This window comes from Nelumbo nucifera, chromosome 5, assembly GCF_055504915.1.
Source record: "Nelumbo nucifera cultivar China Antique chromosome 5, China Antique-T2T, whole genome shotgun sequence".
NCBI classification, from domain to species: Eukaryota; Viridiplantae; Streptophyta; class Magnoliopsida; order Proteales; family Nelumbonaceae; genus Nelumbo; species Nelumbo nucifera.
The window spans coordinates 32374123-32396456 of NC_142653.1; the positions used below are offsets into that span (position 1 = coordinate 32374123).

Consider the following 22334-nt stretch of genomic DNA (forward strand, 5'->3'; position numbering starts at 1 on the left):
TTGATAGTGAAAATGAAATATAAAAAATTAGTAATAAATGGTTCAACTTTTGTGTTAAATGTGTTAACCTTTAAAATCATAAATAAATACATAATAACATTAATAAAATATAAAAATAAATAAATTTTACAAAAAAAAGAGCACCCGGAAACATGTATAATATCATATATTTATCATATCAAACAAAAAATAAGTGTGACATATCAAAATTACTTTTACACTCAAAAGAACAAAAAAAAACTATAGAAAAAACTGAACACATCTATAATTCTATATCTTTGTTACTATTAAAAATATGAATAAAATTGTAAAACTTTCTTTTAACTAAAATACCCATTTTTGAGTTTAGTCACTCTATTTAATTCTTATATATATATATATATATATATATATATATATATATATATTTATAAATAAACTAAAGAAAAAAAAGATAAACATTACAAAAAGAAGAGTCTAGCCAAGTAGGTAGGCCTGTCAATAATATTTCAAACTTCACAACTCAATTTGATAATCACATATTTAGATGAGATGTTTATGTAATTAGATTTGGATTTTTCAATATGCATCTAATTAATAATAAAAAACAAAAAAATACATAAAATTTATAAATAATTTTGAATATATCATTTCTACCATCATCATCATCATCACGTTCATACTTACTAATCCCTTAAAAGGTGATTCACTTTATATAAGTGAATTTCATTATTTATTCATCAATTAAATAACAAACGATCTCCTTTAATCACGAAGACTGTAGGGCTTGTGTATTCCCATTAGACTCATGAGAAGGTTCGCATAACCATCGGTTGAGACGCTCGGATGCCTTTTTCACCTATAAGTTTGCAACATATACCAGTCATCTAAAAGAACCAATGGGAATTTAAACATAAATACACTAAAGATATTGAAAATGATGAAAATTGATAACGACTCAAATGTAAACCTATGTTGGGAATGAAAAGACATAATCCAACTTGGTGAAGCAAATATCTCATCTATATATCTATATACTTAAAATGCAGTTGTCCATGTCAGTTTATTCTCTATCCTCTTATTGCTCCCAAGTCCTCTTAGAAATTTGCGGTTTTTTCTTATGAAACTGTAAAAAAAAAAAAAAATCATATATGGGACCATTTAAACTCACCCACAACCTATTTTTTTGAAGCAGCCCTTAGGCTAAATTCATGGCAACAAGTCATCTTCTGGTATAGGAATAAGAAAATCAGGAGGCAAGGACCAAGTAGTGATCCTACTAATATGACAAGCAAATTTTGCAATTTCATGGGCAACCTTATTTCCTGAACGAGGGGTGAAGGAGATTAAAACACTTTGGAAATCTTGCAGTAAATTTCTACAATCAGCAGTAAATTGTGTGAAGTTGCCAAGGGCCGTTTAGAGAGGCATCTAACAGGATATTTGTTATCTTCTGTGCATCTCCTTCAATATGAATATGAATGAGGTGGAGATTCTTCGCCATTTGGAGTCCAGTTCTTAAAGCTCACGCCTCAGTAACTCACCCACAACCAATTCAGTTTCCTTTTTATGGGAAACTGAATGTAATCACTCTCATATAGAACATCAACATCTTTTACAACAGTTAGATGCATGGTTGTTTGGTGAATTTAAATAGCCTTATGTTCATTTTTTTTTAATTTAGAAAAAATTTCAAGAGGGTTGGAAAGCATATGAGGAGGAGAGAGTATAAGCTGACATGAACAATTGCATTTTAATTTTAGTAGACTTTCCTTAAATTAGTGACAAATTCCTTTTCTTATTCATACTATTCCCATGGCCATGTTTGGGACTTTGGGAGTGCTTAAAAATAAATGCATATTTGGGCCGAGATCACACCATTAAGCACTTATTGGTGTTTGGGAAAAAGCCCGCAATAAGTTATTATTTTAAAAATAAGGACTAATTTTTTAAGCCCAAATTTGCAGTTTTTTTTTTAAGTGCTTATACAATAAGCACTTATTCAATTTTTTTCTTCCAAAATTATCCCTAGTTGAATTTTAAAATACCACTTATAAAACTATCCCTAGCTGAATTTTATAAAAGTACTTTCGTAAAAGTGTTTTTATTGAAGTGCTTTTATAAAAGTACTTTTGTAAAAGTGTTTTTATAAAAGTATTTTTGTAAAAGTGCTTTCGTGAAAGTACTTTTATAAAAATGCTTTCATAAAAGTATTTTCATAAAAATACTTTTACAAAAGTACTTTTATAAAAATGCTTTTATAAAATTTGAAAAAAAAATGAAGAACAAAATAGTCACAAATGCTTATTAGAGAAAAATACTACCAAACACCTAATATAAAATAAATAATTATTTTAAAAAATAAACACTTGAAAAAGTTGGAAGCCAAATATAAATAAGTACTTATGCAAATATACGCTTATTTTTAAGTACTTATTCAATAAACATTTACTTTTAACATAAGTATTCCCATACATGACCTAAATGTTGAAATATTTTGTTTACTTACCTGATCATCCCAGTTAGTTTTCCAGGTGATATAGATAAGCGCAAGTGTTTGTACTCCTATTCCGCATACCATTCCAATCCAGATACCCTGAGTAAATAAGCCAATAAATTAATAGTCTGTTCAAACTGTAAAAACTCTTATTTAACCACGACGCGGAATGAGTTTTCGGTCACTGGACTATTTGGTGCGGTCCAAGTCTAACAACGGTACCGATCGATAAGTTGACATCACACTGCAGTCATAATTTCATATTACTGTTATTTGGCAATCGAATTGTAAATGGTTTAGAGTCCATTCGGTTTGCGATGGGATTCAGAATGGGAATGGGAATGGTCTATTCCCATAATTTATTTGGTATTTGGTCTAAACTTGAATTTAAATGGGAATTAGAATCAGTTAGAATAGGATTTTGTTTTTAAGAAAGGGGAAGGAAATGACTGTTCTTTCAAATGGGATTTCAATTCCATTCAACCAAACAGTTGAAATTAGAATGGACAATTCCGATTCCGATTCCAAACCTCCAAACCCCTATTCCCATGAATCAAATAGGACCTTAATTCTTACCTCAACTTTGAGACCAGCAATATAAGCCAGCAAAATCCCAAGAGGGATCCCAACAAAATAGTAGCAGATGATGTTGACATATGCTACCATGGCTTGACGACCTGCACCCACAGCCACTCCTGTACACAGAAAGAAGTAGATATTTCAGTTTTGTGTCGTTCATCATCTCATCAATCATCGTTATCATCCAAACCTTGTTCCGACTATATGGAGTCGGCCATATATGAGTCCTGTTTTCGTATTAAATTATGAGTGCTTAAATTATTTTTTATTATTTCAACCCAAGTCCCCTTTTTAATCTACCATAGTCTTTGTAACCCTTCAAAATAGGAAATAAAGAAAATGAGATGCTTGCCTGATAATATTGGTTGAACGCTGTTGAGCAAGATAGAGAAAGCCAAAAGGGGGGAAAGGCTTGACACGGCTTTCGCAACCTCCACACTACTTGTAAATGCGTAGGATAAGATATGACCAAGGGCCAAAGCGAGAATCCAGAATATAGTACCAATGGACAATGAAGTAATTACACTGTTTTTGACAGCGAACTTTACCGCTTCTGAGTCTCCTCTACCCAACTCATTTGCAACGCGTACACTGCAATAGAATGGACAAATAGATGTAATAATGCAATTCATTTGCACTGATACAAATGCATGGGAGAACAAATAAGGATAATGTAAGGGCCTCTTTGGTTTATAATTGAAATCGGAATCAAAATTCAATGGAATCAGAATCAAAATGGTCTTCAGATGGGAATTGAAATTGGAATTTGAATCACCTAAAATGAATTCTTATTCTTGATGAGAGGGGGGGGGGGGGAACAATTGATCGAACCGTTTTTGCCTCCAGGTCACTGGTCATTTGTTCGACTATCCAGGTCGGACGGTTCAGACCGTGCTACATCAGTAATACATAAATCATATATATATATATATATATATATGTATGTATGTATTTATAAACATGTATTTTATTAATAAATAATACATAATTATATTATACATGTAATATATATATTATTTTATATTTAATTTATATTTTTTAGTTCTGTTTTTAATTTTTAATTTGTAAAAAATTAAAATTGTAATTTGAGACCAAAAAAAGGGTTGTCTTTTTGACAAAAATAGCAGGACAAGGCGCCTACGTCCCTTGGGACACATAAATGTCAAAAAGCTACCCAAAATATATATAAAAAAAACACCTCAATTGAACATTGGAGTGCAAAATTATGGCCTCTCAAAGTTTGCATACACATTTAACGTGCAATCCGTGACTGAGCTACCAGGTCCAATCGTTGGATCAGACGATTTTTAACCATCTACTAGATTTTACTAAAACCGGACCCAAAATCTTGACCAGATAATGGTTCGAGCGGTTCAATTGATTGAGTCAACAGTGGGTTAAAAGCATTGGGAGGGAATGGTCATTCCCTCAAATGAGAGGATGCCATTCCACCAAAAATGGAAATGAAATTCCGATTCTGGCCAATCAAACAGTTGAAATTGGAATGAACCATTTATATTAGACCTCTATTCCCAAGAACCACACAGACCCTAAATTCTGGTCGACTTTCAACTTCGATTTTACTTTATTCTGCTATATAATTTATACTACTTTAAACAAAATAGGGTAAGAGCTGAAACAAAATAAATAAGGAATTTGAATCAAATCATTTGCATTCCCTAACTTTTTGCACCAGTAACAATGAAATTGCGTTGCAAAGAAACAGGCCATAGTAATTTTGGGAAAAAAAAAGAACATTTGGCTTTGAGACACAAGCGAAATCCATGATCCATACCTAGTTCCCGCATAGAAACCATAGGACATCATAAGCTCCCAAGTACTGATGTTCAAGCTACAAGTCAAGTCATTAAGTCAAGTTTTTAGTAATTAAGCAAATGAAGGAGAAGAAGAAAGATTCTTAGCAAATAGAGTAATCTTACCAAATCGAGAAAGCAGATATTTCAACTTCAGCATTTTTCATGTAACCAGCCACCAAGACAAGCACTCCGGTGTACCATATCTCTACGCTAGTTTAAGAGAAGAAATTTTAAGATTGTTAAGTTACCAAGTGAACAGTTAATTGTCACATCCATTTAAATACAAAAGACATTGTCATAAATAAGATTTGAACACTCCCTTATTTTTAACTCCAACTGTGGATGGATAGATAGCCACCTAAGAGCAGTGAACACCATCGGTTTTTTAACCTCAAAATTTATTCTAAATGGAGAGACGGTCCTTATAATCTTATCAATGAACTCCATACGATATATAATCTTAGACCCGGAACCGGAACTGAATTGATTGATTCGACAATCGGGTATGACCTGATGGATCCAATTATAATGAATTATACATTTAATTGGAACAGTAGATTAGAAACTACAACGAGCCCACTGATACCGATCCTGAAACCAAAACCAGCTCAATCAATTTAGGTCCATCGAGTCAGAGCCCGATCCATTGAACTACCACAGCATTTAGAAACTGGATAGATTACTTTATTCTTGCAACGAGGTAGAAGACTTTGCAAGGAATGCTGTTGCTCTTACTGTTTAAAATGTCCACCATGTTAATGTATGTATGGGTTGGGTCAGTCCCGTTATCTTGGCCCATGGGTGCTTTGACAAGTGGGCCTTTTCTCTATTTTATTATAGGGGAATTGTCAGATTGTCCAATATAGATATTCTTTAGCGCAAGGTGCCAACCTGGTTGGTAAGGTCTCCTGCTGACTTGGGATTAAATCCCACCTGCACATGGGTTGGAGGGGTTTATGAGTTTGGGGGATGGGCTATCCATAGGGGTGTCAATGGTATTCGAAAATTCGATTTTAAATTTGAGATTTGGTATAACCGAATCGAATTTGAATATTTAATTGGTTGAATTCGTATATCTTATTCATATCGATTAACTAATTGGATTCGAATTCGGACATGACCTGATTTGATTCAATAAATATCTGAAGTTCATTGATTATTTAATTCTTATATATAATATATAAGATATTTAAATGTTTTATATAATATATAATAATTAAATTATATGAATAATTTATATACTTTATATAAATAAATATTTATTCTATATATTTATTAATTACCTAAAATAATTAATTGGTTGAATTCGAATTGAATTGAATATTCAAATATTTAATCGAATTCGATATTAATTTTTAATATCTATCGGATATCAAATTTTCTAATCGGATTCGAATTCGGGTATTGCCTGATTTGATTTGAATTCAATCCGTTAACACCCTTGCTACCCCAATGTGTAGTCCCTTGGAGCAAAATAAATAAATAAATAAAACATATATACATTCTTCAACAATTAGTAGGATCATGGATTTTGAAAAAATCAACAACACATTAAGGTCCACAATCCAAGAATTAATACGTGCACCTATAGTGTTTGGTCCACATCTCTCCATGAATGACAAGGGAGATGTTCCCAATGTATGGCTGCACTGGATTGACTTAATGGGAGAATGTTAGGAGTGTTTTGTTGGTAGATCCCTACCAACCAAATAAATTCCTTTCATTTTTATAGCACCACCCACATTTATATTTTATAGATTTATGAAGGAATCTCCACATGATCACCTACCAACAAAACATGTTCCAACACCCTCCCAACATGAGCTGACACCACACACCTCACCTTGAGATTGGGACCCATCATAAAAGTGAAACCTGCCATGAATGAGATGTACAGTGTTGGATCATGTTGTGAGGGTGTTGGAACGTATTTTGTTGGCAGGTGATCTAGACTCCTTTGAAGGCAAACCTGACCATGTGAATTTAAACCAGGGGACGTTTTCAACTCTCCTTCTGACCATGTCCCAAGCTACACTGTGTAGCCCATTTGCATTACTTTTTCAAATGAGCCATCTTCACGATCAGTTAAGCATTAGGAAAAATCCTTAAACCATGTCTTTAATAACATCATTAATCTTAAAATGCTTGGAAACACTCTCACTATCTAGAACACCACCTTTAACCCAAAAGTTTAACATATTAAGGTTGTGGGCCTATCTTTATATATAAATCCCTTGTAAATTTTTTCTCATTTATCCCTTTCCAAAGTGGAATGCATCCATTTGCACCTATGCGTTCCAACATATTGATACCCCATAATAAAAAATTTCCTTCTAATCATATTAGACCTTACCAACATAGTCTTGTTTAAGCAACTTGGTCCAACCAATTTGGTCCAACCAAAATTTGACCTTAATCAGATCATGTCTGGACAAAAGAGAAAAAAAAAAGAAAAGAAAAGAAAAGAAAGAAAAATCTACTGTGATCATGAAGGTGGATGCATGAACTACAAGGTTGCATGGTATAGCATTTATGATGTTTTGTTTTATGTAGTTATAAGTTCTGATCAAGGGAGGACTAGCTAGAGATAAAACTTACCAGAGCATCACACCAGATGAAAAAGAGAGTTTGGCAACTGGCCAAAGTTCAGAAAATGCATGTTTAGAGAATCCCTTCCATGTTTGGGGGCACCAACCACCAAAAATATAGACTAATTCTCCAATAACCAGAAACCAAGAAGAGATGATCAAGGCAACCATGGCTCCAAGCACCCCCAAGTTCAGTTTGTCCACAAAAATCCAGGACACGATCAAGTGAATTACAAATGATGCAGTAGATAGGCATCCAATTATACTGTTCCTGAATTGGGCTTGTAAATACTTTTGTATTGACATGGTAAAGAGGTAATAGTACATGATAGGAAGGAACCATAGAGCAAATTTGCCTGCTTCTTGTGACAACTTTTCCTCTTGACGTAGAAGTCTCATAATAGGAGTTGTGAAGACGAAAATAGGGCACAAAATGAGTGTGGTGATAAACATAATAATCCATGACCGCTGTAAGTAGATACCCATCATGTGGTAATGCTTTGCTCCAAATGCTTGACCACATAAAGTTTCAAGGGCACTTGACATTCCAAACTGTGTAATGGAAATAGAACCAAACCAACGATCAAGAAAGAGATAGTTTGCAATGTAATTTTATTTGTACTAGTACAAATGAGAACAATAGAAGTTCTGATTGGCTGCAAACAAAGCCAGTTGAAGAGCAAAAACAAAAGGAATGTGATGGAAATTAAAGAAAGCATACCAGAAATCCAGTTACTAATCGTATAAGAGTAGTTTGGACCACTGCATATGAAGCAAGTTCGGTTTGACCAATATGTCCCATAAATGATTGTGTCACCACCAAAATTCCATAAGATGTTACTCTTGTTACCATAGCAGGAAATGCAACCCTCCAGAACTTCTTCGATTCTATCCAAATCCTTTCTTTCAAACTCCCTCTATCTTCCTTTTCTACTTCGGGAAGCCTTTCTCCAGTCCTACTCTCCATATTTTTATATGGTCTTTCTTAAGCTCCTGAAACATCAAGGAATTGATTTTAAACAAAATAGATACGCAGTAAGTGTTAGAAACCATCCGGTGGAAGCTCCATTCTTAGAAATTAAGGGGATTTGTTTCGTTGCATAACTGTAAAATGATCTCTATATCTATATGAATACTCATAAGAAGTGATTTGTTAGAAGTTGAAGGGACTAGAAGAGCCGGGGGCACATCAAAAAAGATTTCAGTGGAAATGATAAGAAATTATTTAAGTACCTGACCCATATGGTTTTAAATAGAATGGATTGACAAAATAGGATTGACCGCATATAGTTGGAATAAGACATGGTTGATGTTAATGATGATAAATTTGATGATAGATATGAGTATGACATTAAATAGAATGGAATGACGAAGTGAGATTCATGTAGCCAACCTCATATATAGCTGGGACATGGCTTACATGATGATGATGGTGTCCTTGAAGGCTTAGCTAAGGTTCTTTAGAGTTGTTTTATTCTTAAAGGTAGCTAGATGTGGGTTTTACTTCATCTATTTTCATTAATTTTGTCATTTAAAGCACAATAAGGCATTTAGCTAGGATTAAAATTGAAAAAATTTTAAGCACAACACCTATTTGTTTGTTTGACACAGTATACGGTATACCCCTATTATTTGAAAAATTGAAAGACACTTAGACCCCTCAACTTTGTTTTGTAATAAAAACCCCCTGAACTTTTAGATTCCATCACTTTGCCACCACTGTTAGTAATCTGTCTCTAAACCTTAGAGAAGATTCTCACGTGACTATCATGTGCTTGTTTAAATGTTTTTAAATCCCTGAACTACTCTCTTATTCCGCTCAGCAGAATTGATCTTGAGAACGAGTGGAATGGCTCATCAAGGCCTTGGGAGAGCTCATTAATGGACTTCAAATAATGTCAAATTCATGCCGACGCTGCCATGATTTGGGATGTTCAGGGTTCAATTTGGTTCAGTACAGATGGGGCCTAGATGGGGACTGTAGCGAAAATTGGTGTCTTCACTCGTGATAGGTAGCCCGGCCCAGTGTGCATGATTTGTTTCCAGCTCATCCAAACTGCTCTCAGTCCCAACCCCACCGTTCTCCCAACAAGTTGAAACCATGTAAATGACAAACAACCCTTCAATTAAGTAGCTTGAGTGGTAAAGAAATTTCATAGAACCCAGAACAAACCACTGATCTTGAAGTAGGAACCTAGCTATTTAAAGAACAAACCGAATATATATATATATATACTGGTCGGTTCAGTTAATCACCATTTTTTTATATTGGTTAACCGAAACCATATCGATACCTTCGGTTTTCTTAAAAGATCGAACTGAAACCAAACTGACTGGTTTGATTAATCGATTTTTTGATTTTTTTTTGCTCACCCTTATGGGGCAGTACTTGGCTTCTACCACATTGGAGGACATGGCTCCTACCCCCTCTTGATTTTTGATCTAAACCCTAAATTGTTAAATCCTAAACCCAAACCTAAATTCTTAAAACCTAAACCCTAAAATCTAAGCTCTTAACCCTAAACCCCTAAATTCTGAAATCAGCGTGTAAAATGACTATGGTAAGACGATGTCTTCAACATGGTAAGAGCCCTTCAAATTTGTGTTTTTTATTTTAATGTAAAAAACGAAGATCAAATATGGGGCTATTTAAATTCACCCCCAACTAAGGTTGTGTTACGTAAACTTAATTTTGGTGTTTTTTCTATAAATGTCAACATCCAATCCAATGTCGAGATTTTTTTGTATCCACAAATTCTCAAAAATTTGTATTGACCAAACCTTACAAGTAGAAGAGACAATGGTACCAAACACAACCCAATTCAGTTTCCTTTCTACTTGGATACTGAATATAATCACTTCTCTATAAAATATGTGCATCTTTTAACACCAGCCTGTGCATCTCATGGCTCTCTTCTGGTTATATCTAAAAGTTATTTCAGATCCATCCTAATTGGCTAAATCTGGAAAGGTCTGTTTGGGAAGGCCAAGCGGAAGATTCAGCTAGGCAGGTTAGGCTGCTTTAAAACAATCTAGATGAGTTATTCAAAAAAGATTGAAGTGGATAACCCTTCAAATGACTGACTGATAGCCAATTTAGGCTTTCCAAATTTTTCACCAAACTATAAACTGCTGTGCTTCGCACCTAATCTTCACCTTGGTTAGAATCTCTGTACACCTGATTATATGTTGCTTCCAGTTCCTCATCGTGACTATTCTTATACAGTCTTGGATTAGGCTCATGATACTCCATGGAAGGTTGTACTTCCAAAGGCTGTCCATAACAAGCTCTGAATCTCCCTCAATTATTTCAACCATAACTGACTTGCACATCCAATAGAATTAGCTTTAAAGCCACTAGGTTCCCACAATGATCCCTGGCTAGCCTACCTATTCCTGCCAAACCATCACCCCTCTGTGATACATCTAAGTTATAGATGTCAATGGGTTTGGTCTATCAGAAAGAACTACACCAATATAGCATTCTTGTTGCAAGTTTTGTGTCCAAATTATGATTATTGTGTTGGGACTGGTTTTTATTGTTCCAAACCATCTAACACATGAATCAATTATGTACTTAATAATATAAAAGATTAAAAATATTTATTTTATGAACATATAAATAGATTTACTATTTGTTGTCTTTTTATTATGGTTGTATTATTAGAAATGGAATTTGGGTCATTTACTAAAACACTTCTTATAGTTGTATGGATTTATCAAAACCTATCCCATGTTTTATTAAAACACCCCTATACAACTTTTTATTACATGGAAGTGGAAAATGACAGTTTTTACCCTCAAATCAGTTGAAAAAAAATCATCCTTGTCCCTAACAAAATGTGGGCAAGCACTTTGTTTACAAGGAAGTGGAAAATGACAGTTTTTACCCTCAAATCAGTTGAAAAAAAAAAATCATCCTTGTCCCTAACAAAATGTGGGCAAGCACTTTGTTTGGTCAATTTTGTTCTCCGTTTGAAGAAGTGATAGGGATAATTTTAGAATTAAAAACCATGGGCCCATAACGACTCTTAATGAAAGGTTGATTAAGTAAACCAGTTGCAAGTTATAGAGAGTTTTTTAATAAAACATAAACTATATATATTATATATACATTTTTTATTTTTTTCTTTATAATTTCTTTCTCTCTCTCTCTCTCTCTCTATCTATCTATATTCAGCCACTTCAGCAATAGTAACGCATGGGCTAAATTTTGGACTCGGGCCCAGGCCTGGGCTTTGGGCTTTTTATAAGGGCCGGGCTCGGGCCCAAGTTGTAGGCCCGATGGTCAGGCCGGGCCGGGCTCGGGCTCGGGCTCAAGCCTTAAAAAAATTTGTTAATAGTGAAAGCCCGACCCGACCCGGCCCATGAATAGGTCTACTTCCAAATAAATGATCCTCTTACCTCCATTCTCTTTCATAAAAGGTAGGGACTACATCATTTTCTTCCTATTTTATTTCTCACACAAATAAAATATCAAACCTAAAGCAAAACTAAAATTCTTTTATCCTTTATTTTCTTTTAAAATTTCAAAATATACCCTGAAATTTCTAAACTCATCTTTGCTTCAGGTTGATGGATTGATGGTGAATATATCAAAATGTACCCAAAAATTTGAAAATAGAAGATGAATTGATGCACACCAGTTTTTGCTTCAGGTTTTATTTTACTTCATCTTCAATGTAAATAAACAAAATAAGGGGAGAATTGAAACAAAAATACATCCAAATTTGCACTTTCATAAGCAGCAGTGCAAATGAATTGCCTTGTACAAAAACTGGGCATTAATGTATATACCGAATTGTATATACAGCAAAGAACAGAAGAAACTAAGGATAGAGGGAGAGAAAGAGAAGAAAATAATAATAATAATAATAATAATAATAATAATAATAATAATAATAATAATAATAATAATAATAATAATAATAATAATAATAATAATAATAATAATCAAATTAAAATTAGACCATCCCGTTTTCCAGAGTTTGAGTTATACTGATCACTCACCAACGTAGCCTTTTTGCTTATGAAGAAAGTCTCCCTTCAATTCGAGAATTCCAAAGAACAGAAGAAACTAAATTGACTAGCCTTGCAATAGTCCCCGACCCTTCACTTGGAGAATTCTTTTAGAATACGAGAGAGAGATGTAAGTTTAATATGCATACCAGTTGGCTAGCTTGAGAGAAAAGAAGAGAATAGTTGACTAGGTCAGCTAGAACGTTGGTTGAAACATGATACCATTAACTTATGAGCGTTAGTTGGGCTCGGAGATGTTTAAATTTTATTAAATTTTACTAATTTTAATGTTTTCATATAAAATTTAAATGGATTTTAAACTAATAAAAATGTTTTTAACATTGATAAAGTTTTATTGATTTATAAATAAATTAAATTATATTTTTATTAATTAGTGTTACATAAATTTGTTTTAGCCATTTATTTTATTTTATTATTTTTAAATGAAACTTAAATTAATAAAATAAATTATAAGAAGAAACACCCGATATTTCTCCGTTAAAAACCGGAGAAATAAATGGGAAATCTGGCTAAAGATACTGTGAGAAGCAAAAGGACAGACCGACGTACTGTTATTGATATTGTCTTATTGGGCCACAACATGTCTTTAATGCTTTAGCCGTACGTACTGTGTACTGTCGTACCATCTAGCAAAAGTCAATTCTGTATTTAAGATTCAATTTGGAAAGAGTACAGCCCCACCAGCCCTCTCACCCTATGGACCACATCCTGTTCGTGAATTTGGCATCAATTCACGGTCAAATGCATTCCCCCTGTATTTTGGGCTAGTAAATTCTGATCCGGCTGATTGGTATTTTTCTCTATTTTGTATGCATTTATATTGTATATATTTATATTTTATTCTTTCCAAATTGAGGTTGAGGTTGTATTTGGTTGAAATACAAATTTATTTATACTGATGCAAAATTATGTTAGTGCAAATTTTAATTTATTTTTTTTTTGAATTTTATCTTAATTTGTGTGGTTGCATTACAAATGAAGTAAAATAAGACTTAAAAAGAATAAAGTAAAAATCAAAACAAAACTAAACTAAAATTTTCATTTGCACTTCCATACATTTGTATTAATACAAATAAAATTGCACTGCAACCATACACAGCCTCAAGGGAAAATTTTGTAGTCCACCATCTCTATGTTCTTTATTATTTAATGGTAAAAGACTTAAACCTCCTTTGATATTTCTCACAAATTTCTCCTCTCTTTACAAAATGGACAAAGACCTCACTTCCCTTGCCCATTTGTCAAAGTATTTGTTTTTTATAAAAGAAAATAATTTACATTCACTAATTCAACTAAAAAATAAGGCCTTGTTTGGCATGTCTTTCCACATGGTCTGTTAGCTATTTACAAGCCTGGCAGATCACAATTTAAGTCTTTTCCATTTGGTTTGCTGTAGATCTAATTGTCGAAAGATCGTGTCCCGAAAAGACACGAGAAACCCATTTTGGGCTGATTTGGAGAAGCTCCAAATGGAACTTTTCAGTATTTTTCGATGCATCTTTGCATGGAAAGACACACCTGAACCAAATGACCTTCAGGTTATCAAGATCTTAATGCAAAAGCTTACTCTGCCTTTTAATTCTCAAAATTATCAAAAACCTTCCAAAAATACTTGCCAAACAACCCCTAAAATAAAAATAAAATAAAATTATGAAAAGAAAAGGACTACGTACCGATCCAATAATCCACCTTCTCACAAAAGACTTGGCCCGACAAGCTAACTCATGGGTTATCAGATTCTTGGATCTAAAAAGTTACAGACAATTGTACAGCCAAAAAGAGAATATGATTCACCAAATACATCATACCTACTCAAAAGGAATACCCTCCAAACTCGAATTTAATTAGCAAGTTAATAGCTGACAAAGAGTACAATATTCTCAAGTTGTGACGTTAATGTGACTAAAAAACTTTTAAAACCCAATTTTACCCTTTCCCATCTTTCCCATTAAGCAAAGAAAAGAAAGAATGTCAAATACAATTTCATAGTTGTTACAAGGCCATGTATATCCCTCGTCTTCATGTTACTTTAAGCTCAGTTTGAAAGGTGAGCAAATACAAATATGTACAATGTAAATACATATAGAATAATATAAAATATAAGGTTTCATACTCTACATATTTGTATTTATACATCTTCTAAAATAATATAAAAAGTCCTTTGCAAATAGCAAGACTTAGGCTACGTTTGGCATTCCTTATTTTAAAGAATTATGTCCTTATGTTTAAAAACTCGGTGTTCATAAGGGCATGCATTTTAATTGCAAAAAGAGGATATAAGTCCTTAAAATAAGGAATAGGCTGCATTTGGTGTTCCTTATTTTAAGGACTTATTAAAATAATTCCTTATGAAAACTGAAATTTGGCATTCCTTCTTGTTAAAATGTCCCTATAAGCATTAAATTTTTAACAGCAAAAAGGAGGTAAGTCCTTAAAATAAGGAATGCCAAATGAAGCCTTAGAATATTCCAAGCATGGAGATCCGTGAATTTTTAGATCATTCCCACGTTTGGTTTCTTAAGTTGAATACTTGATCAAAATCTTGATGTCCTTAACCTTCTGAGTTGTCTCTTAGGGGGCATTATTTTTTGGGATTTTGAGAGGGGAAAAGTTGGCCAATGGGATTTTGATTCCTATTGACCAAGAAACCCATGTTCTTTTTTCAGATTTATGTGGGGATCAGGGAAAGTTTATTTTCCTAGGTATTACTTACCCGGATAAGTGATACCCATCTCCTAGGTGGGTAAATAACTTTCCCACCTGGGGGAAAGTTGCCAACACTTGAATGGGAGAAAAATGCCCCTTTTAATAATTGAATTTTATGGGTAAAATGGTCATTGCTTTATTTACATGGGAAATAAAAGAACATGGGTAAATGCAATTACCCGAGTAAATCTTTCCTAGGAAACACTTACTTGGGTAAGTGTATTTACCCGGGTAAATAACTTACCGAAAAGCGAACGGGGCCTTAAAGCTAATACAAAAGTTAATAAGACAGAATTCAAGAGAAAGCTCTGATGATTGTATCGAGCCATTATTTTAAAATATATATAGGCATAAAGTACATACAGAGTTAGAGTTCAAGTAGAACATATTTGTTATCTCTTTGAACCTGTGACTAGGGCTGTTCACGAGTCAGGTTGGGTCAGTTTACTAGTGCTTTTTCAACCGACCCGACCTGATTGGGCTACCTATAGATCAAACCGAAACCGACCCTCTATTAAGTAAAACCGACCTGATCGGTTTGAGTTGGTTTGGGTTTCAACCAACTCCAAGCTTGCACAATGCACATGAAGTCAAAGTGCTAATATTATATATAATATTTCAGAATATATTTTCTGGAAATATATATTTAAAACCAAAACATATATACAAATATATCGAAATATATATTTTCTAATTTCTGGAAATATATATCTGATATATTTCAGAATATATATATTTTCAGATATATATTTATTATTTAAAACTAAAATATCTATATTTAACAGATATTTTTTCAGAATATATATTTTTCACATAACCCGGTTTGGTTCAGTTTTTCACATATGAAAACCGAAACCAAACCAAATTATCAATTTGTTCATCTTTACAACCCAAAACCGACTGATAGTAAAGAAAAATTAACCAACTTAGGATGGATTAGGCTGGATTGATCAGTTTGACGGGTTTGAATTTATTTGTGAACAGCCCTACCTGTGACTTTATCAGTTTGGTGAAGTATTGATGGCGTGGTATTATGAATTTATCACAACCACCCTATTTAAGGAGTGAATAGTTTTTACGTTTTAAGATGAAAGAGAGACATTTCTCATGTCAATGAAGTGAAACAAGAATATGAAGAAACATGCTTTTTTTATTTCAATGAATGGTTCTTGTTATTTTAACTGATTTCGTTTGAAGAAAATTGGAAGTATTTTTTTGAATAGAATAGGATTTAATAAAAAAGATAAGAAAAAAATAAAAAGAATTCAAATAGATATTTTAATAATTTAATGCATTCCATCCTTTGAACCAAATTTGCAGCCGTATTTTTAAGTAATTTCACAATCAACGGCAGAGATGGGGCCCAAATCCAAAGACTGATGGTTTGTCACTTGGTCTGACTATTCTTAAACCGTTGACGGTGAGACGAACCTCATAGCTCTGTCACAACTCACAATCAGCGCAATTAATGTCGCTGGGTTGGGGGTTGGTTGTATATCTGCATCAAGTAATGAAGTGGACCTTCGAGTTATTTTAGTTGGAAGCATCGCTTTTTTTGAAAAAATGGTGTTTTTTTAGAAAGGTTGCTGTTAGGTAAGACGTTTCTTGGTGAAAGTGAAAGGGACCTTTGAGTCTGGATCATCTGTCAACAAAATACGTTCCAACCCTCTATCAATATCATCTCATACATAATAGATCCCACTTTTATGGTGTGTCCCAATTTCATGATGAGATATGTGGTGTTAGATTGAATTGGTTATGGTAGAGGGTTAGAATATGTTTTGTTGGCTCTGGATCTTTGCCATTTTGAGCAGTTTTTGGGACCTCTAGAACCGGATTAATGAATGAATCGCTGTATTTTGATGACAAGGTGATGCTCAGAGTTCTTCTCTTTAGTTGTGTTATACACATGGAAGGTTAAAAATATATACTTGGCATCCTTCAAGAAAAAATCCACACCAAATACAAAACTTTGCCTACTCTATTCATAACCCATTCAACCTCAACTTGCAAAAAAGTTCAGTTAGGTTCTCTCTAAATCAAGCTTTGAACCGAGCTTATGTCCAATATATACGTTCAATTGCTAGTTGAGCCAAACTCAAATAATATAAAGCTCTGGCTTACGATGCTTACAAACTTATTTTTCTTATTTTAATTTTTGTATATATAATAATAAACAATTTTTGTAATGTATAATTTTTAATTTTTTATATGAAGATATGGGTTTTTGGGTCAAACCAAATTTAAGCAAACATTTCATTATTTGTGACTAGATTTGAGCTATATTGATGTGAAACTTGAGCCTTATGCTCTTTTACCAAGACGAGCTTGAATGGTCTAACATTCAATTCCGCTTGGCTTTGTTTCCATCCCAAGCTGGTCTTATCCTACAAATTTTAGATAATCTTAACTGAGAATCTAAAATAAGTAAAGAATTATTTTAATTGAAAAATAAATAAATAAATATAAATTATGACCTAAAACACAAAACCCTACCTAAAGTTTCAATTCTCAGGTTCAAGAATGCTAAATCCAATGCAATGCTAACTATTGCATATGGCATCATAACCAACAACTTCTCCCCTTTCGGTGAACGTGAAAACAAAGAAGACCAAAATAAAGGAATAACCATTCTTGAACGTTATATTCAACAGAACATTGAATGCTCCATTTTTAATCGTTTGACATTGGCAATTGATTGAGACAATTATGTCAGACAAGGATTACTCTGGACCTATAATATAAACTTAAGGCAGATAGTGATATAAATCCGAAAGTTTAGGCCTAACTGTAAGTCTGATTGCCCATTCCAACAAAAGGGGAATTCGGATCTACTGCACATAGTAATTCTGTTCACGTCTACCCACTTAATATTAATATTATAGATACGGAGAATATCTCATCCTCCATGGGGTAGTGTGTTGTGAGTAGATGTGGGTAAAATTCTTGTGGGTAGGAGATTCAGAGTCTCAAAAGGAAAATGTTAATTAACGGTGGCAATTGGGTAGATTAGGTTGGGTTTGATTTGGATTGAGATTCAACCCAATTCATCTAATCCGTTAATCCGTTAATGACCCAATTATATAAAATTAAATGGGTTGAATTCAACCCAAATCCTTATCGACTCAATCCAATCTACCCAAACCCATTAATCTTATACTTATGCACTTAAAACAAAAACCTAATTCCTATTTGACAAATAAGTTGGTCATAGCTTGGTGGTAACAGTAGTTGTTATTTACACAAGTGGTGAAGGTTTAAATTAGGAATGACAACAGAATCCCCATCCCCGCCCCCAATTCTGAAATTAACACCCATTAATCCCCATCCCGCCCCTGATTCTGAAAGTAACCTCCATCCCTATCCCCGATCCCCGTCGAGGATAAAATTTGTCCTCTATGCCCGATCCTTGAAATTTTTTTAGATAATAGTTTTTTTTTTTTGAAAAATAAATTTACTTAAAGTAAATATATAAATAACACACACATATATAATTGGGGTCCGGGACCTCAATCCCCATCCCCGATCAGGGATTCCTATTAATCCCCATCCCCGACCCCATCGTGTTGGGGAAGTCGGGTCCTCGTCGGGGATGGGGAAAATTTCCATCCCTAGTTTAAATCACATTACATGCATGCTATTTTTACAAGTGGCAAAGCCATTTGACTATGTTCGGGTTTCAGGTTTGATCGAACCACTTAGGTTCAAACCGGTTAGACCAACTTGAACTATCTAATTGGATTGTCTTCGAACTAATCCCATCAAGAGTGGTTGAACTGTTCAGATTCAGATCAATTCGGTTGAACCAGACCAGGCTGGTTCAGTCAATGACGGATTGACGTGGACCGACCCATATAAGGTTGTGCATGGGTTTGGGAGCAAACCAACTTGGCCCAAAGAGGGTGAAGGGAAGCAAATCGGACCGGTCCAAATTCAGGTGGGGTTGTGCGATCAGAATCGAATCCAAGCAAGCGACTAGAATTTGGGTCAAGTCGTGCCATGTTGGGGCCAAACCAGTCTGTCTAGGACCATTTAAGATTTGGGTCGACCCAAATCAGTATGATCTGGGTCGGGTTGGGTTCGAACTGGAATGGTTGACCCAAATGAACCAAATCAAGGTGATCGGGTTCGTTCATATTTAGATCGAGTTGAACTGGCCTAGACTCGGGTCAGGTTGATTTGAGTGAAGTGTGTTGATTTAAGGCAAAAATAATTTTAGTCAATAATTAATAGAAAATTAATGCATTAATTATAAATTATTTCACTCAAATGAAGATAATTAAAAAAATGGCTAAGGAATTAATACTTTGTATCTTTAGTGGTTAACCCAATGGTTATCCACAACCCAACCTGACCCAACCCATTTAAATTGACCCAATGAATGATCAACCCATTTCCAACCCTCCAAATAATTGGGTGGGTTCAATGAGTTGGGTGAGAAATTTCCACCCCTAATGCTAATGAAAGTGGAGAGGACATGGTGACTGCCCATGCAAGGGACATTTCATCCATGCATCGTTAACTAGACTGGATTTAGTCACAGTGTGCTCACACGATACTCACAACCACTTGTATCTGTGCGTTGGAAATATCTCCCCATGAATAAAAACATACAAGTATGAAAATATTCCTAATACACGTACATTTGCAATTGGCTATGAGTATGGTGTGAGCATCGTTTTGTGAGGACTGAATCTAAGTTCATCTACAGAGAACCATACACTTGCAATTGGTCAATAAAAGTACCTGTTGTCTTATCCTTTTTGAAAGTTATGAGATGTCTTCTTTGCCATCCTCTCAAATTGGAGTTCGCATTTGCTCTTCACAGGATACTCCTCACACCAATCTCACAATATGTCTCAACCTCACGCATGTGTCCAGTTGCCTTTGCCAATTCAAGAATGACTTAAGAAAGAAAAATACAGTTGTGAGAGTCTCGGTATTCTTTCATTAGTGAGAATAAGACAAATTATTTTATCTTAGTTCCATGTTAGTGGATGATGGGACTCACTTTCCACTATCCTTTAGCTTTCTCTACAAGCTTCATTTTTGTCTTGGTGAGAAGAGTCTCTTGGCATTCTAAACACTTACGTTGGTATCCTCTTTTGTGAGAAAAAAGAGAAGAGAGTGGGAAAGAAAATTCCTCTTTTACAAGAGAAGAAGATATTCAAGCTTCTTGCTATATGAACAAGAGCACTTCAATCAACTGTTTTGACTGATGTTTTACATTTATTCCATCAAGCTTTTGGTGAGTTTTCTTGGCTCTTCAATAATGGTTTTGGAGAGGGCTTGGGTAGCTTTGTTTGATGATATTTTTCTCATATTTGTTAATTGAAATACTTTTTGTTTGATGACTATTTTTCTCTTATGGTATTTGATTATTTTTATCATTGGATATTACTTGTTATTTCTTCATTGTCATTCACATTGCTGATTTGCACACTATTAATAAGGGATTTTAATCTCAAGAAAGTGGTATCAAAGCTTTGGTTGGAGTAATTTGGGTGTGTAAATTATAGATGTTGGTACAAGTTGTATGGTTGTGCTGAATAAGAAAAACTAGATCATTTGAAAATCAAGAATGAAAGATTTGTTGTATTGTAGGAATTTCTATGGACCTATTGAAGGAGAAGAAGCCAAGCTAAAAGGGATGCCCGTTTAGAAATGAAAGAAAATTGACAGAAAAGTTGTTGGTGTCATTAGGCAATGGATTGAAGATAGTGTTTTTCACCAAGTTTCTATAGAAATTTTAGCAAACTCCGTTCAGAAAAGTTGAAAATTTTGTATGAGGGGAACAACGGGAAACAAAGCCTTCTTAATTATAAAGCTTGTGAACTTAAAGTTCAAGGAAGGTACATCAATTACAGAACATTTAAATGAAATGCAAAGTATTGTGAATCAACTCTCCTCTATGAAAATAGTGCTAGATGATGAATTGCAAGCATTGTTGTTGCTTAGTTATTTGCTAGATAGTTGGGAGACATTGGTGGTGTCTCTAACTCTGTATCTGATGGAGTTTTTATAATGAATCAAGTTACAACAAATTTATTGAATGAAGAAACAAGAAGAAAGACATCCAATTCAACCCAAGGGGAAGCGCGTGATGCTTGTTATAGAAAATCGGGGGAGAAGTAAGAATAGATATCCACAACACAATGATAAATCTAAGGGAATGTTTAAGTTGAAAAAGGAAATTATATGTTACTATTGCAAGAAACTAGGACATATGAAAAAGGATTATAGAAAATTCAAGAATGAACAAAAAGAAAAAGGTGAAGAAAAAGAAACCACTACAGTTTCTTCTGATGAAGAGTTTATCATTTCGTTGAGTTGTGAAGAATGTTGTATTAGTTTCACATGTCATGATATGAATTGGGTAATTGATACCGATGCCACCTACCATGCTACGTCAAGGAATGATTTAGATATTTCATTCAAATCCGTTAATCTAGGTATGGTAAATATGAGAAACAGTGGTATATTAAAAATTGTTGGGATAGGTGATGTACAATTGAAGACAAACTCTAGTTGCAAATTGATTCTCAAGGCTGCATTTGGATGCGATGTAAATCAAGAACTAATGTAAATTTTACATTTGTTTGGTTTTGTATGCGTTTGGAAAGAGGGTGTAATTGTTATTGATGTAAAACTACACTCCGGTTCAGTTTTGCATGCATTTGCATGGAGTGTAGTTTTACGTTGATAATCAATGTAAAACCTCATCAACTGTAAAGTTTTACATCGATACACTCTTCCACCCATCATTATTTTCAAAAAAGCAATGGTCATTTTTTGGTTCAGTATAAAACATTATCATTGTATTTTTACACTGGTGATGTTTTACACTGATTCCAAATGCAACCCAAGGAGGTGAGACATGTTCCAGACCTTTGACTTAACCTAATTTTAGCAGAAAATTTAGATGAAGAAGGGTATTTTAGTCACTTTGGTAACAAGTGTTGTAAAAGGAAGACGAAAAAGGTATTGTCATGATACACCTTTTACTAAGGCCATGTTTGAGAGTACTTGCAAATAAATTCTTAATTGGGTTAAGACCACACCATTAAGCATTTATTGGTGTTTGGGAAATAAGCCCGAAATAAGTGCTTATATTAAAAATAAGGGATT

General features: G+C 34.0%; 1 protein-coding gene across 1 annotated transcript; it reads right to left on the reverse strand.

Annotated features, from left to right (window-relative positions):
• Window positions 1–604: 604 nt before the first annotated feature.
• Window positions 605–12682, reverse strand: LOC104600160 (protein DETOXIFICATION 20-like). The gene is made up of 9 exons (XM_010263003.2): window positions 12471–12682; window positions 8182–8453; window positions 7471–8012; window positions 4996–5082; window positions 4851–4907; window positions 3408–3646; window positions 3053–3171; window positions 2489–2575; window positions 605–838 (listed from the first exon to the last, which is right to left on the reverse strand). Exons 2-9 carry the CDS (start codon window positions 8425–8427, stop codon window positions 749–751), a joined length of 1467 nt encoding a protein of 488 aa, XP_010261305.1. The 5' UTR covers window positions 8428–8453; window positions 12471–12682; the 3' UTR covers window positions 605–748.
• Window positions 12683–22334: the final 9652 nt, after the last annotated feature.

Bases quoted from the DNA above. Each gene is read 5' to 3' on its own strand.
- LOC104600160 (XM_010263003.2), bottom strand. From the start codon at position 8,427: ATGGAGAGTAGGACTGGAGAAAGGCTTCCCGAAGTAGAAAAGGAAGAT. The intron at 3,647-4,850 runs GTATGGATCATG...ATTCTATTGCAG, and splicing joins GGTTTCTATGCGGGAACTAG to TGTACGCGTTGCAAATGAGT. The intron at 2,576-3,052 runs GTAAGAATTAAG...TTATTTACTCAG, and splicing joins TTGCTGGTCTCAAAGTTGAG to GGTATCTGGATTGGAATGGT.